Source organism: Misgurnus anguillicaudatus, chromosome 14 (assembly GCF_027580225.2).
Source record: "Misgurnus anguillicaudatus chromosome 14, ASM2758022v2, whole genome shotgun sequence".
NCBI classification, from domain to species: domain Eukaryota; kingdom Metazoa; phylum Chordata; class Actinopteri; order Cypriniformes; family Cobitidae; genus Misgurnus; species Misgurnus anguillicaudatus.
In genome coordinates, this window is record NC_073350.2 from 31,332,745 (window position 1) to 31,350,971 (window position 18,227).

The 18,227-nt window shown below is 36.4% G+C and overlaps 1 protein-coding gene across 8 annotated transcripts in view; it reads left to right on the forward strand.

Annotated features, from left to right (window-relative positions):
- slmapa (sarcolemma associated protein a) overlaps positions 1-18,227 on the forward strand; it is a 100,814-nt gene that overhangs the window by 23,600 nt on the left and 58,987 nt on the right. For 7 of the 8 annotated variants that reach the window (XM_073876316.1, XM_073876315.1, XM_073876318.1 and 4 more), the window contains exons 2-5: positions 624-771; positions 1,557-1,629; positions 14,212-14,248; positions 17,244-17,306. In XM_073876316.1, the coding sequence (XP_073732417.1) occupies positions 624-771; positions 1,557-1,629; positions 14,212-14,248; positions 17,244-17,306 (321 nt within the window). Of the gene's footprint in view, positions 1-623; positions 772-1,556; positions 1,630-11,160; positions 11,457-14,211; positions 14,249-17,243; positions 17,307-18,227 lie in introns of those variants that run through there. The other variant, XM_073876320.1, reaches the window with a different exon arrangement.

Consider the following 18,227-nt stretch of genomic DNA (forward strand, 5'->3'; position numbering starts at 1 on the left):
ACTTCGGGTCGGGTACATTTAGTTGCACCCGAGAAGACCTATAAACCACACTTCTTGCCTCACTTGATGAGGTTTTTATTATGCTTCAGAAGTTCCAATGCACTTTATATTATTGACTTCTACTAGGATGCAACAAACGTTCGGCAACCAAAATTATTAAGCCGAACTCCGAAAATTAGTTTTTTTTTGCTATTTTTGGCTGAATAATTTTGGTTGCCGAACATTAGGTGTATCTTTAGGGAAAAGACCGAATAAATTTTACCGAACAATGAGGACACGATTAAATAGCAACCAGTGCAGAGTAAAATAAATGCAGCGAACATACAGCATTACATTAATCATTTTAAATCAAGACATCTTGAACAACATGCAGCGTTTGAGAAAAAACACGGTGGCAATTATCGTACTGGGTTCTGAAATGTTTCCTGTTGTTGTGACCGTGAACCTTTTGACCTCCTGTAAACCATTTCTTAGTAAATGTGGTATGATTTGTCTTGGTAAGATTTTGCTGGAGTGCTTGCATACTTCCTTGTTGTTTAAGACACTTGTTTCTGCACACGTCAGTACTGTTTGTGGCTGAATGTGACACATCTGTAATCTTACTTTCTCTTCTCTGTTTACAGTTTTATCTCCAGGACACCAAAAGCAGCAATGGCACCTTCATTAACAGCCAGCGCCTGAGTCGCGGGTCAGAGGAGAGTCCTCCATGTGAGGTCCTCTCCGGTGACATTATTCAGTTTGGGGTGGATGTAACGGAGAACACCCGGAAAGGTGAGGAAAGCCCCTTAGGCATGAAGGAAGTGTATACAACTGCGTTAGGTTTGTATTTTTGGCTAGTACATGTTTTTTTAAAAATGCAACTTATCTCTTAGCAGTGGATATTAGTTGAAACATGTCTTTGTGTTTATGAATTCTTGTACATACTGCACTAGACGGCACGTTTGAAAGATGCTGTAATGCACAGTCTTGGTTTTGTAACCCTAGAGGTTTGGCACATTGCTTCTCGGGCTGTGTCGTAACTGAAGTAGTTGCAACGGGTGCTTTCACAATCAGATACAAATGCAAATTAACTTGGCCTTTTAGAGCAAATGAAGTTAAACATTACTCCATAGCAGGATGAGCGTGCGTTATTTGATCAGTGAGCAAGAAAACTTGTCAGGAGTATGCAAGTTTTACACACTTCAAGCAGTCTTGCAAGGTATTAAAACTAAACTCTTTCTCCGTCTTATTTGTCAGTTGTTTATTGTTAGCAAGTTGGCTTGCGTCTAACCAGAACATCAGGAATTATTGGTTTTCATGCTTAAATGGAAAACTCATTTTAAGAAGTGGTGGATATTTATTATATTGATTTATGTGGCTGGTCAACACACTTACTTTTAGATCTGAGAGGCTTTACATTACATTATACAACATTATAATATTAGTGTTTTTGAAAAATGTATGTTTGAGATACCAGCACTGTTGCATTAAAATTGTACTTGTTGTAAATATGATGTCTGTGTCATCGTTTAAACATTATTTGTGTAAAACATTTCTATTGTTTTGTCTCTCTCCAGTCACTCATGGCTGTATAGTGTCGACCATCAAGCTCTTCCTTCCAGATGGCATGGAAGCACGGCGGCGCTCAGAGTAAGACCTCTTACAAAAATATTTTGCAACATTGAGGCCTGTTTAGTTTCTCAAACAGTTGCTGAGAGTTTCTTACTGAACCCAATGTGTTACTTTGTCGAAAGCAGTTTGACGCTTACCGAACCTGGCGTAATCACCTACAAAAACATCTTTTATGGCTGGCTGTGCTCAAAACAATGTTTGCCTATGTTTCAGTGGGAACTACTTCGGGCTGATAGATTGATGTTTTATTTAGTAGATGGGGCATGCTGTGTATTCTCATAGCTGATGTCAACTAGTCATCTTAGCTCCTCATGAAGCTACTAAGCAAAGTACCTGCCTTTAACTTTTCAATTGGTAAGCTAAGAGATTAGAAATAGCTCACACAATGTTTTAGATCAAGTTTACAGTAAAATACGCTAATGCTTTAGACATTATATCCGGACACCACGTAAGGTTGTGTAATGTTTCTAAACCGTAAACACGTGTAATTTATATAGATGACTCATTGTCCATCAGTTTGTAATGACACTGAAAGACTGTTTGTAGGGACCAAGCACTGAATTATATTATGTGAATGACTCATTGTGACCCAGGCAGTCATTGATTCTGAATCTGTGAGATTTTGTATTTGTAAGAGTAGACTGTCCCATACCTGCTTTATAGGGGACTCATGGCCTCCATCTGCCCCCCATTTCCTTTGTAACAACATAAATGTTCCCTGGAAAAAATGACTTTCTTACATAGTATTTTTGTCTTGTTTTCAGTACAAATATCAAAAAATTCTTAAAGGAAAACACCAGCGTTTTTTAAAAATATTTTACTATGTTCTTACCTCAACTTAGATGAATGAATACATACCCATCTTTTTTAAATGCATGCACTTTCTTACATAGTATTTTTGTCTTGTTTTCAGTACAAATATCAAAAAATTCTTAAAGGAAAACACCAGCGTTTTTTAAAAATATTTTACTATGTTCTTACCTCAACTTAGATGAATGAATACATACCCATCTTTTTTAAATGCGTGCACTTAATCTTTGTACAGCGCTCCTTGAATGTGTTAGCATTTAGCCTAGCCCCATTCATTCCTATGGCTCCAAACAAAAGCTTTATTTTGTGCCACCATACTTACTCGTGAAACTACTCATGTAACAGTCTTTAAATAGGGAAAACATTGGAAGTGTTTGGTGTCTTCTAAATTCATCCCTGTTTGGAGCCATAGGAATGAATGGGGCTAGGCTAAATGCTAACACATTCACAAGGCGCTGTACAAAGATCTCAAAATGAGTGTATAATAAGTATATCATCATGTTGCTTGCTATGCAGTTACACATAGAGCAGTAATATTATTTTTATACAGAGATGGTACATAGCCAATTCAATACTGTGAGTTAAACAATCCAAAATAAATCAAAACAGAAAATGGCAAAAATGTAGGCTAATAGTTCATAAAAGTTTTCAGGAATTGAATTTGTTAGTTCAGTGCAAGGTTTAAGTAGAAAAAGTTTAAGAGAAGGTTAAGAAAAGAGTTACCTACTGTTATAAAATAATGTAAAAAAGAACTTTGCAGTAGTATTTTATTTATTATTTTTTCATTTCATATACATTTTATATATTATATTTTAATAAAAAGTGTTTAAAGAAAGTGTAAACAAACTGTAAAAAAGTTTATAGTAATAAACAACCTGCAGTTTAATGTTTGCATTTTCCCCTTACTGTACCGAAAATGAACCGAACCGTGGCATCAAAACCGGGGTACGCACCGAACCGTGATTTTTGCGTACCGTTTCACCCCTAATAAATGTTTACTGCAAAAATGATTACTTTCTTACGTAGTATTTTTGTCTTGTTTTCAGTACAAATATCAAAAAATTCTTAAAGCAAAACACCACTGTTTTTCAATATTTTACTATGTTCATACCTCAACTTAGATGAATTAATACATGCCTCTTTTTTCAATGCGTGCACTTTTAATCTTTGTACAGTGCTTCTTGAATGTGTTAGCATTTAGCCTAGCCCCATTTATTGCTATGGCTCCAAACAAAAGTGTGTTTTTGTGCCACCATACTTACTCGTTTTCAATAGGGAAAACATTGGAAGTGTTTGGTGGCTTCTAAATTCATCCCTGTTTGGAGCCATAGGAATGAATGGGGGTAGGCTAAATGCTAACACATTCACGCCGCACTGTACAAAGATTAAGTGCACACATTGTAAAAGATAGGTATGAATAATTTGTCTAAGTCAGTGGTCTCAAACTCCCGGCCCGCGGGCCATTTGCGGCCCGCCCTCTCCCTCTCTGCGGCCCGCGTCAACTTTTAAAAATATAAAATAATCTGGCCCGCAGAAAGATTTTTATTCACTTTTTTATATTCGTTTGATTTTTTTATTTAAACGTTCAAGTGTTCGTTCACATGTCGCGTCTAACAACGCGTTAAAACGAGTCAAAGCATTACTTTCCAACGTGCTCGAGAGCGGAAGTTGCGCTCCGGGGCGTGGGTCGCGTCACCGGTTGCTACGCAGCCATGAACCGCACGCTCCGTGATGTCGAGGATCACTGAATGCGTGATCGGATATTAATTCCTCAACTGAACCTTGCGTCAATCATACCATTGTCACCATGCGATCAGTTAATCTGGTCGGGACTTTGTAGTGTTTGTCTAGAGAAGATTTGTTCACCTCACGTCACAGCATCTAATGGAAACACCGCATATAGAGGCAGAGCGGTAGATGTAATGCAACACATTTTAAACTACAGATAAGAAAAGAGCCATCAAAGTGCCCAGGTTAAGAAAAGAGAAAAGATGAGGAGAAATGTAAAGAAGATAAAAGTATGTATACTGCTATATATAATGAAGTATACTATATTATGTAGCTTACTATTCAATTACACATAGAGCAGTACTATTATTTTTTCTGTCCAATATATCTTATATAACATGGACTAATTCAAAAGTTTTGGGATCACTTTTAATTATTAATATTTTCCCACATATAATAGAAAATTTATGAAAACTGAAATAATAAAGAACATAATGAAGTCAATACTATGACTGAAAACAATCCAAAATAAATCAAAACAGAAACACTTACTGGTGGTAATTTTAATAATAGTTTATAAATGTATACAGGAATTAAATTTGTTAGTTTAGTGCAAGGTTTTAATAGGTCTTAGTTAAGATAAGATTAAGAAAAGATTTACTTAGGCTACTTTTATAAAATAATGTATATTAAAAAGATAAAACCATTGCTTATATATTTTCAAGTATTATTATACATTAAATAATAGAAATTAAACATGACATTTACAGAAACATTGTACTTTTTTTGAACGTTAAAATAGCTCTGCGGCCCCCTGATGAACTGTCTGTCTTAAAAATGGCCCCAAGCCAATTTGAGTTTGAGACCCCTGGTCTAAGTTTGAGGTAAGATCATAGTAAAATATTAAAAAATGGTGGTGTTTTCCTTTAAATCAAGATTTATTTTCTCGATGAGCAAAATCACCTAAAATAAGTATTTTTTAATAAAAAATATATTTGTGCTTAAAACAAGCAAAAAATCTGCCAATCCAGTAGAAAAAATACTGTAAGATTTATTAAGAATTATACAATTTAGTAATAAAGGGAAGCTGTCAATGGTCGCTGGTCAGACATCGACTGGGCATCACAATAAAGGGAAGCGGTCGGTGGCTGCAGGTCAGACATCGGCTGGGCATCACGATAAAGGGAAGCAGTCGGTGGCCGCAGGTCAGACATTGCCTGGGCATCTCAATGATGGGATGCCAGTAGATCAGTAGTTTAAAGAGTGTCATGGCAGCAGAAACTGGGTCTCTGAGTATATGATGGTTGTACCCTCCACTTGGGTACAGAGCCAGGCAGTCGTCTAGTTAGTAACGTGATGCTTGGATCTGCTGGTGTTTATTATATTTATAAAGGGTGATATTGATAGACTTGTTGACGGAAGGGCTTTTCTAACACCATATGATTGCTGTGTTTGCCTGCATGTATTGCTGGGCTATAAAAAATATTTGACGCGAGCCGTTCAGGCAGCAGATGGCTCTCTCAGCGACTCATTCCCCGTGGCCTTGCGGTGTTGGCAGGACCTGTAAAAGCAGTTTACTTGGAAAGGTGTATGCTGTGTGTGGGCTTATGGCGCTAGAGTTTTTAGGATTCTATTGTTTTAGCGTGGATGATAAAGATGTTTACTCTAAGCTCCCCTTTTAGTGGTGGGTAAAGATGCTTGACACTTATATAGATGTAATAAAAAGCAATTATTGTAATATATAAAATGAAGAAAAAAACTACACATTTTATGACTATCTTTGTTTGGAGCAGATATGCCTGATTTTAAAACCATGCAGCTCTCGTTGTTGCGATGTGGTGGTGTGCAAGTGACAATCGATAATTAAACTAATCGATAATGGGGTATTTTAATTAACTATTCGATTATTTGTTTCAGCTCAAGTTTACATTTAGTCCTCCAACAACCATCTATTAGTGATTTCAACTATGAGGTCTTTTTAGGCTTCATGGATTTTTATAGTTCTCGGTGAGCATTTTTGCATACCTGACAGCAGTTAGCGCGCTAACAGTAAATGATTGCTAAAGCCTCTCTCAGAAGAAGCCAGCTTCTAGGCTCATGACACGCTTGTGAAGATATTTATAGAAGCCACACGCTGCTAGCCGCTGAGCTTTTGGAGTCCATCCATGGCATTGGATATACACGTTTGGCGTTGTCTGTGTACTGTACTGTTTTTTTATGAAATGTTTTCGAGGGATTGCTTTCTATGTTTGCGGTCAGGGCTTTTGCTCACCGTACAAGCTGTGATTGAGTATGAAAAGATGACCAAAGAAATAATTTCTCTGAAATCATTACGCCCTGCTAGCCTGCTAAAATCTTTCCAGAAAGTTGAAGACACAAGACATCTGCTTAAGATATCTTCCCTTTCAAAATGCGTTCACTCTTTCCGCTTAGAAGACGTAATGTTCATTTAGTGTCTTTCAGATAGATTTCTGTTCCTCTCAGAGGATGTATGGATTGATTTATTCAAGGAGAGATGCGATAGTCGTTGAGGGTCAGGCTGCTGTTGAATGTTTGTATTTCCTATCTGAGAAGGAAGGGAGTGAAATTTTGAAGTTAGATGGCTGTTTCCTTCACTGCATTCCTAGTGTAATTGATCACAGATTTGAGCAGAACTAGATCATTGTTTTCAGTTTACTAAGTGAATTTATAATTTATAATTTGTTTTTCAAGTGCTAATGTCAACATATTGGAGTGTCAGTTCTTGTGGTTGTTTTTCTGCGCCTCACAAACCCTATTCTGCCCCCTTCTTTTAGACTGCTGTCCCTGAGAATTTTTTTTGGGTTGACTAAGTAACAAGTAATCTAGCTCTTCTTTGCAAATCTGTAAACCAGACACAAAAATATTATTGAGGACATTACTACCATTTTAAAACTATCAACTCAAACTACAGTGTGTGTGCACCGTTTCAGGGTTGGAACTGAAGAGTTGCTGTGACTCATATTTGGCTTACATAAACCTAAGCGCGCACACACAGGTTTGTTTCAACATATTAGTGAAGACATCCTTCATTGTTTTATACCAGAATAATGATATTTTCTCTCCCTTAACCCTACATCCTCGCACAAACTGTTGGGATTTAAAGCTAAAGTTATTTTGGCTGATTAATGGACTGATTCATGAGGACCACAAAAGTATTGACGTTACACTGTATTTGTGAGGACATTTAATAAAAATGTGTCCTTCATTTGCTATTCAACTCTGTACACACACAAAACACTGTGCCCGAGGCCATGCAATGCTCTTGTGGGAGTTCTTTAAAGCTCTGAACTTTACAATTAAAAGAATCATAAATGGGTATTTTTGCAATGGCAGTGTAAGGTGTTTGAAGTATCTATCTATTTTTCAAATAAAGTAACATGTGTCTAGATTAGCTTCTGTTATGGAACCTCAGGAAAGCCGGTAAACTACTTACTACTATAAATATTCCTATAGACCAGGGGTCGGCAACTGGCGGCCCGCGGGCCAAAAGTGGCCCGCCAGCAATATTTTCTGGCCCGCCGGATTAATTTTGAAATCCGTTTTTTAATTTTTTTTAAATCAGACTTTTTTATTTTACAATAACAGTTTACAAAAATGGCCCCGTGTATCTTACCTTCATTCTTTTTTACAAATAAAAACAAAAAATAAAATAAACAAAAACGACTTTTTTTTCTATTATTTATTTCCTTAACTAAAATCAAACGACTCGTTTTCTGAATGTGCGCTCAGATCAAAAATAAAAAAATGAATGAAAACTGGTTCGGACAAATTTTAATTGAAAACCTTAGCAGACATATACCAATGAAATAAATTTAAACAGATCAGGTACTAACAGATTACATTTTAATAAGGGTTTTAATAAGGGTTTGAATAGCAACCATGCTTTCCTGTAAGTCTCATTCGCTTACAGTCCGACTTTTGAACTTTTTTCATTATTATTTATTCGCGTATAACACACTGACAAATAGCAAGAATGTCCTGAAAAAAATGCGTATAATAGCTATCTTAACGGGCCGCTTTTTCTCGTTCTCTTTCTCTACCAGCGCATCCGCGATCATAACTGTCATTAGAGTTTGAGCATACTTCTAAAACACAATCGACCAAATAATTGCAGAGGTATGACTTCATGAATCATTTGCAAATTTACTTCGTAAATCATGTCAATTCATCACGCGTGAAGACGTTAAACTCCGTGACATTGCAAATTACTGAGAAGTAATTGCTGGCTTTTAGAAATCTACTTTACAAAATATGATAAAAATAAACTCTTTTACTGCAATAATATTTTAACTAACACACTTTTAAAGTAGATTTGAAAGGAATACTGTTGTGTTCTGCTACTTGAACTTGGGGCTCGAGCCCGACCTAAGGTTCGACCTGCCTTCGAAAACAGCAAGTCTAGTTCGTTTACCGTTAATTATTAAGACTAAATGGGCAGGTAAATTCGTTAAAAAAATAAAAGTAATCCGCCAAAATATGGTTTTACATGTCTATTAAAATAAAGCCATTATTAATTTTCCTAACGCATAGTTCTTTGATCTTTACCTCCGTTTAAAACGTTATAAATTTGGCAAAGGAGGATGTTCAGCAATTTGAACAGCAACTCCGCAACCAACTCGGTTTATGATGGTGAGAAATTTGAGTGAGAGGCTTTGTCCTATTTAATTTATTATTTATATTTCATTATAAATACAATGAATACAATGTTAAAATAATATTTTTATTGGCACGAACACAATTTTTGTATAACATTTAAAATTATCTGTCTCTTTTCGTTAGAGACAGTTGAATGTGAGATTCTGGAAACGAAACGTGACGTTAAGTTTTGCGGACCCGTCAGGTCGGGAAATAAAGCGGGTGAACACAAATGAATGTATGAATAGAACCTTGTCGGAGCTGGACAAAAAACAGTCCAGCGGAGACCTCCTTAAACATTAGGTGTGTATGTGTGTGTCCCGGATAAATATTAATAAAAAAAGGAATAGTTCAAAAGTCGGACTGTAAGAGTATTTCATGAGAGCATAAATGCCTGTAATATTACCACTATAGTACTTGATCTGTTTAAAATGATTTCATTGATATATTATGCCTATAAAGGAGTTAAATAAAAAAAATGTCTAATCCAGTAATAAATTTTTTTTATCTGAGCACACAATCAGAAAACCCGTGGTGGTTAATTTTTTCATTTTTGTTTTTAATTTGAAAAAAAAAAAAACGATCGAACGAATGATAAACAGACCCATTACCATGTTTTTAGCAATTTTTAATGCCGTCTTTCGTCTTTTAAATAGGAAATAAAGACAATGTTTCTTGACAAAAGATCAGATAGCCTATACTAGGCTAATTCAAAATAAGACGTAAGTGTGTCAACAACAGTTGGCCCGCCATCTACTGGCTAAAAAAAATATTGGCCCGCGGCCAAAGTTACTTGCCGACCCCTGCTATAGACATTTCGTGGAAAAGCGGTTTTAATCGTATTTCTTCTGTGGCACAAGAGAGCGCCTCCTGGTTTTGGGATGTGCCGGGATTTTACCGTAATTCATTAAAATTAATTTATAGAGAAAACACACATTTGCATGATTAATCGTTGCAGCCCTACTTTTTGTGTATAAGCATCAGCAGTAATAGAGGTAAATAGTGACTAGGGATGCACGATATATCGGGCGACATATCGTTATCGGCCGATAACTGCTTATTTGTAATATTATCGGTTATCGGTCTGATAGCAAAATTAGGCCGATAAATGAAAGCCGATAAATTATGGATTATTTTGGTTTGTTGAACCACTTCACTTGCTCATTGCTGGCCATGTGGAGTTTTGATTGATGCTTTCTGTGACATAGCACGAAGATGACACGTGTTGCGGGCTTAAGAAGAGTATGCTAGTCTAGCGCAAAGACAAGAGCCGTTTCTCAATGTCAAGGAAGGATCCTCGGAAGCTAGAATTTCGAGGATGCTACGTCATCGACGTCCGTCGAAGGACTGTTCCAATGGCGAGGATCCTTAAAATTTCAGCCAAGGACTGAGTCCTTCGTTCGAGAAATATCCCATATACAGGAAAGGATGCATATTTGTATCCTTCGCGCTCTTCACGCGCTGAAATCACCCACAATCCTATGCGCGCAGCACCGAAAGCACACCTTTCAATCACGCAATGACGTGCACTTGTTAGCCTGTTCCATTTAACGTGTTCTCCGAATGCTTAAAAGGAGCCTCGCCTAGCATCTGAAGGAAGTGACTTGTAAGGACTAGTCCTGCCAAGGAAGTATCATTAACATTGAGAAACGGCTAAGATGTCCGCGGTCTGCGAGTTTTTCATTGTGAAAATAATATGAATATTTATCAGCCTATATATATCGGTTATCAGCCCCCAAATTTAAAGAGTTATTGGTTATCGGTATCGGCCAAAATTTCCATATCGGTGCATCCCTAATAGTGACACTTGTTTCAGCTTATTGCTCCTTAACGTAGTCTATTTTTATTTTTACCGTTGCAAGTGAAAAAAAGCATATGCGGTTGTGGTGCGCTTAGAATTGACGTGTTACGTTTTACGAGAGATGCGCGCCAGGCTATGTAGTCTTAGGTCTGATGCAGAAGTATAAATCAGGCTTTAGTGTTCCTGTATTTTTTTATTTTTTTTTATTGTGTAGTAGAAACTTTCCAGTCACAATGAAATACTACTTCACCACATTGTTCACTGCCTACTATTTATGTTAAATGGTATGTTAAACAGAAAAGAGAAGTGATAGTGTTCGCATCGATGTTTGTTGCTGTTTTTGGTTATGGACATTTCATGACCGCTATCTTCCCCTGTGTCTGCTGGAATGCTCTCCAACTCGTCGGCTTTGTTTCTGTACACACGTTTCTGAGCACTTGCCATAGGGGCAAAAGGGCAGGGGATCAGGTTCTACAGCTCTTGTCCCGCCTGATTTTTACTCTGTATGAAAATTGAAAGCTCTTCGGATCGGTTTGAAGCTGCGGGACTTCAGAGTGTTTTATATCAGAAGAGTCTGAAACTATCCCATGACGAGGACTTTGACTGCTGCCTGTAGGAGAGGCGTGGACAGTGTTGATTTGTGCGGAGAACAGTTTTGTTTTGATTTCGAAAAGCGAGGAAGATCAACCCAAGCTGCTAAAGAGAGCGTGAAACGGTTTTCTTCAAATGAGTGCCTAAAAGAGAAATATCATAAACTTTTATGGGCACACACAGACATGGATGTGAAGCCAGCCAGACATCTGCTCTGCTGAAGGATTTCTTACTAAAAAAGTCTCTCTTACTGCGTCAGGTAACCTAACTTTAGCATAAGCAGTGATCGCTGTACTTCTTTTTTTTTTTTTTAAAGCAATGACGCATAAAATGTGGGAAGAAAAATGCATGAAATGTGAATTGGATCCATTGCATACTGAAAGTTTTTATATGGGTGTGTGTATCAGTGACTAAGTTTACATGCACCATCATAATGCGATTATGATTTGATTTTGGAAAATTGTGATTTACACTTCATCTCATGTAAACACAGTATAATGTGATTAATCGTATCACAGATTACATGCACCTATTACTTGTAGCCAACATCAGTGTTATATTTACATCATCATTATATTCGTTGTCAGGATAAATACATGAAATAATCCATGTAATGTCCATATTAGGTATTCAATTTATGCAATTTCCCATATTCGATTATCGTTTAAATTAATGATCAATCAATTGAATAATCGTTACCTGTAATAGTGCAATAAGCCTTTACTTTGTTAAAGTCACCTTTATTACGATCAATTCACGCTGAACGCTCCATCTGCTCCATTCGCGCCGCATGATGCCTAATCGCGTCTTTGCATTGACTTAACATGTAAATCACTCGTGCTTGCCGCCTCTACCGCGTCTGGTGTGAACCCTGCATAACAATGTATAACTCCACCTCCAACAGTCACATAGAAGTCCATGCGTCCATGACATGTCAAAATAAAAGTTTCATTATCATCAAGTGTTATTTTTCTAGTTGTTCACCTTGCTTTCCCAGTCATTGATACACTGTTTGTTGTAATTATGTCCACCATGGGCACCTTTCTCTTCGTCACCTTTAGCTTGGACCTGCGGCATACTTTCAGCAAAGATGCTTATATAATGGAGATGGCAAACTTCCATTAGAAAACACGCAACTAGCACGTGAGCCAGTCAATAATGATCAATGATATATGTTGCGGGCATTGAGAGTGTAACGAAAGTCACTTACAGTTTACATTTTACAGTTTCTTTACAGAAAATTATTATTACATTTTAACCTGTTCATTAAAAACGGCTTCTGGTCTCCTGTGTATAGCAGCGTTGCTATGTTAACCTTGCAGGCTTCCCTGAAGAGCGTCTTTGCTTTCAGTATCCTAACCATATTTGCATTTTCTGTATCAGACCCTATCAGATTAACTGCCGATGCCATTTTGTTGCTTTGGCAGCCAGCCTCGTCTCGCATGACGTCAAAAAGCCCAAGTGTGTTTGGCATCGAGCACCGTTGTGTTCATGGCTAGTTTAACTTCTGCGCGCTCGCTTCATTTTTTTCATCCGGCTGTATGTGTTTTGCACATGCGGCGTGTGATCATGCTTATTTGACATTCGTTAAGTTTTATCGTTTTAATTCTTATCAACAATTAATCGAAGATTCATTTTTAACGTCATGCGAGACGAGGCTGGTTGACAATTAATCGAAGATCGATTAATTGTTAACATCCCCAGTCCATATCACCCATCTTTACTCTTTAGGTTGTACAGTTTTAAAAGTATTTACTTGCAACTTTTAGGGAGTAAACTAGCATATAAATGAGCTAAATTCCAACCAACATAAAAACCATAAAACCCTCATTTTGATTTATGGGATATTGTTCACCAAAAAAATGACAATTCTGTCATAATTTGTTCACCCTCATGTTGTTTTAGACCTGTATGAATTTCTTTATTTTAATGAACACAAAAGAAGATATTTTGATAAATGATAAGCACACAGCTGGTGGAAGCCATTGACCAAAATTTATTTTGTGTTCATTAAAAAAAAGAAATTCATACAACATTTTTAAGGGGGTGAAGTGGTGAACCTAACCTTTAATTTGATGTTTTGCTGGATTAAGACGTGACCATAATTTACTTCGAGTATCCATGTGAGCAATCCCTTTCAGACATCCGAGAAAAGCCATCAGAGGAAGATCAGAGTCGGTGTAAAGCCCAAATCTCTCTACCTCAGGTCTATAGTAGCGCATGCCTTCTTTGACCCGAGTTTATATTTCTATTTCAGTCTTGTTTCTCTCCAGGCTCAAAGTCTTTCAGGTATCACTTCTGACCCTTTGAACCCACAGCCTATTTATGTCATTTAAACACAGCAATCTGGGTTTAAGTACAACTGCTTGACAGATGCAATTAGTTAAACTATAATGTTTTAATATTAGATGATTTATTTAAAGGTAGTCTAAACATGTTGTCATTAAAGGAAGTGTTTTTCTTAAATTAAATTTCTTTACCTCATGTTATTCCTAACCTGTATACATTTATTTGTTCTGCTGAACATAAAGGAAGATATTTGTAATCAAGCAGAAAACAGGAGCACCATTGACTTCAATAGTACATAAAACATTGCTCAAAATATCTTCCTTTGTGTTCAACAGCACAAAGACATTTATACAGGTTTGTAACAACATATGGGCTGACAAAATGTTTTCATTTTTGGGTGAACTGTCCCTTTAAGGGCTGTCATGTTACAGTGTCATGTGCTGTGCCGGTGTTTTCAACAAGAACAAAACATGCCATGTAAAATAAAATTCTTCATGTGTGAATTCTGGGGCAAATCTCAACACCCTGGTTACTCAGCTGTCAATCAGCATGGTTGCTAGGCATCGTCAATACTGTAAAAGATTAACATGGTGCAAAGTTAACTTTGAGTCTTCTAGCAAATATTTGCTCCTAACTTACCTCACATGCCTATGAACTGTCGTGGTTCAGTAGATCCGTCCCGATCTCTCCATAAACCATTAACAATTTCTGTGTTTCCCTTCCAGTGTCGTTCAAGCACCATCACCCCTGGCTATAGATAAGGTAAGAAATTCTGACATGTATTTTCATGAAATTTATTTTGTCTGAATTAAATTGCACAATTGTGGAATGATTGTGTGTTCCAGTTTTTCCATCTTTTTATGAATTTATAGTGATGTCTTTTAAATTTCAAACAGTGCATGAAATGATTTTACAAGCCGTGTGTTGTCTTGAAGCAGCTTTGTTAACTTAGATCATGTGAGCCACTCCTCTCAGTTAATGTATACAGCGTTTGTGTGACATCATGTGCACGGCAGACATCTGGTTTTGCTCGGTTGAAATTCATCACGTAACCTTAGTGGTGTGGCTTCTAGTTTATAACAAAACCGACTTGGTGTAAGCTACCACAGTCATACGTTTGTAAAAACCTCTAATGCTTTTTGAGGGAGATCTTTTATTGGTGTTTTCTGGTTAAGCCTCACTCGCACTAAAGGATTTTCATCCCAATTTTCCCTGCCCAAGACAGAGAGAAAATTGGGTCCAGGACCATGATCGGTTACGATGTTTGGCTCTGATTATTATGTTATGTATGATGTTTACACATCAAATCGTACACCTCCCGAATTTGTTTGATATTTAGATAGTTTGAATCTGTATGTAGAGCTGTCACGGTTATGAAATTTGGCTATTTATTAGGTGCACTGAAAGTTATAATATTAATATACGTCATATGTGCACAAAGTAGGGCCTCAAAAATTCTTCTTGACAGGTAACAGTGATTATTCTTTCTTTGTGGAATAATTATTGTTGTACTGTTATTCAGGTATATTGACGTTGTTCTTGTACTGTAGTTGTAAGGCAACTTGCTAGTTGAAATGGGAGTAGCGTCGACTGATCTAACGTTACGTCTTATGTGTTTATTATCATATCATTTCACATAATGAATCCACTGACCCTACACAGCATATGCCGTTGGTAAACAAACACTCGTGTTCAAATACTTGTGCACGAGTTTTGGAAGGCGTTCCCTAGAAATGAACTGTGAAGGAGGGGGGCTGTTCTTACGCATGCGCTCATTTCAAAAACTCAGTAATGGTCTTTAGATTCTCAGTCGGCGAAAACATCCTCTTTTGCGTCTTTAATTGTCTAATAAATTGTGACGATTAATTGCCTGTTTTAGTGCTTTGACATTTAATTCTCATACTTTTTATTTTTTCATGAAATCATTTTCACACATTGTGATTATTTAAATTAAATATTTTGCAAGGTTTACCTGGCAGAAAATATTAATACACATAACACATATTTTAAAGTAATCTGATAATGTCTCATTTATACAAGCGCTGCAGCTCCCCCTTGTGTTTTTTAGAGAGGTGTGCAATCATTGCGGTGATCTGAAATCATTGCGGAGAGGTCAAACAATCGCGATTAGAAGATTATTTAATCATTGTGACGTAATCTGGATGATTACGTCTGTACTTTCACAATAGCCAATGAGAGATGAAGGTGAATGACAGACTTTTTGAAACAGCGACCGCAAACCAAGCTTATGTACTGGTCTCGTAGACCGCAGAGATGGAGAGACGGCTTGTAAAAAATACACTATTGCCTGAATAACACGTCCTCGAAAATGTATCATGATTGCCTCAAAAACAAAAGCTAAGGAGAAATCGTCTCAATTTTAAACACAGAGGAATGTAGAAAGCTGTTAGCGTACTAGCTTGCAAACTAAAAGCTAGTAAACATGAATTTATAATAAAACGTGTGTTACATTCTACGTTCATTTCCTGTGAGGTTGCGTGAAGCATTTGCATTCATGCATTTAGCAGACACTTTTATCCAACGTGACTTATAAAAGCAAACAGCAAAAGCTCCGTCTGGCATAATAATCTTAATAATAATATCTTGCTGTGTTTGATGCGGAATGTTTTGAAGTCATGTAGTGTGAACGGTTAAGATTTCAGAGTCGACAATCTGTCAAGATTTTACTTATGTGTATGTGCTGCAACCAGATTTCATAATCGGCCATTTTTAAGTACTAGTGTGAGCCCGGCTTTAGTGTTGTTTGCAGGGGAAATATCTCATTATTTGAACAACACCTTAAAGGAAAACACCACAATTTTTCAATATTTTACCATGTTCTTACCTCAACTTAGATGAGTTAATACATACCCATCTTTTTTTAATGCGTGCACTCTTAATCTTTGTACAGCGCTTCTTGAATGTGTTAGCATTTAGCCTAGCCCCATTCATTCCTATGGCTCCACACAAAAACAAAAAATTTTGTGCCACCATACTTACCCGTGTAACTACTCATGTAACAGTCTTTAAATAGGGAAAACATTGGAAGTGTTTGGCGGCTTCTAAATTCATCCCTGTTTGGATCCTAAGGAATGAATGGGGCTAGGCTAAATGCTAACACATTCACGAGGCGCTGTACAAAGATTAAAAGTGCACGCATTGATAAAAGATAGGTATGTATTAATTAGTAATTTTGTAATATTGAAAAACTGTGGTGTTCTCCTTTAAATTTATTGTATTATGATGCGTCTGGCTAAACCCTTGGCTGCCAAAGTTAATATGACAAGCTAGCACAATATACAGAAGTGTTGCTGACTGCTGGTTATTTAGGTGTTTTTTGTAAAATCTCTAAGAAGATTGTTGCCATGGTAAATTTTATTCAGTTCTTCAATATCATTGTTTGTGTTCTGTTTAAACCCCTTTTAACTTTTCTGTGTTCATGTGAATTCAATATGCTAAATAATCCTTGAATGATTTGAACTACAGTTTATTATAACTACTTGGAATGAGGCAATTTAATTTAAGAGCTGAGTATCAAAATGCCATAAATTCACTCAGCCTGGGTTCATTCGAGGTTGTTTGACAGTCTTATCTCTTTATAAATTCTTTCTGGTTGAATCGATTCAACCGCTTGCTTTCACATATATCAAGGACAACATGTGAATGCTTGGTAGAGTAAAAGCAATTCATTGAATCTTGCAGACCTGCAGTTATGTTTTGAAATGTCGATTTCAAGGTGTTTTATCTTGTTGTGCAGGTGTCTGCAAATACGCCCAGTATGTATTCTCAGGAACTGTTCCAGCTCTCCCAGTACCTGCAGGTATGGAGCAACTCTGACCTCTACTGGCCATCAGGGCGCATTACAAGTTTGCATGCAAAAATGTGCATCTACTGCCTTTGCAATATATATTGTTTATAATCTATAAATTGTGTCTGTGAACCACAAAACCAGTCTTAAATAACATGGGTATATTTATAGCAAAAGCCAAACATGCATTGTATGGGTCAAAATGCTTCATTTTATTTGTATGCCAAAAATCATTAGGATATCAAATAAAGATCATGTCCCATGAAGATATTTAGTAAATTTCCTACCGTATATCAAAATATAAATCAAATATATCAAACATTATCTTTGTGAGTGGATGCAGGTGCTAATGACTTCGTTTGGATTTTCTCAAAAAAAAAAATATTTTTATTTTAGTTAGCTAAATCTCTGCAAAATATTGTCCTATCTTAACAAACTATACATTAATAGAAAGCTTATTTTTTCAGCAGATGATGTGTAAATCTCAATTTCAAAAAACATTCCCTTATGACTGATTTTGTGGTCCAGGGTCACAATTTTGACAAACTGTATTGTTTGTTTATATTTATGATGGCTGCATAACAATTAATCGTTTGCAGGATAAAAGTTTTGGTTTACATCATATATGTGTGCGTGTACTGTGAATAATAATTCTGTACATATTAATACACTGCAAAAAATGACTTTCTTTCTTAATATTTTTGTCTTGTTTTCAGTAGAAATATCTAAAAATTCTTAAATCTTAAATCTTCTTGATAAGCAAAATGAGCTAAGAAAATAAGTCTGACAAGAAATATCAAATTTAAGTGATTTTGTGCATAAAACAAGCAACAAAATCTGCCAATGGGGTAATCAAAAAAATCTTGAAAATTTTTCTTAAACATTAAATAAAAAGAAAATTCAATTAAAATTTACTTACCCCATTGGCAGATT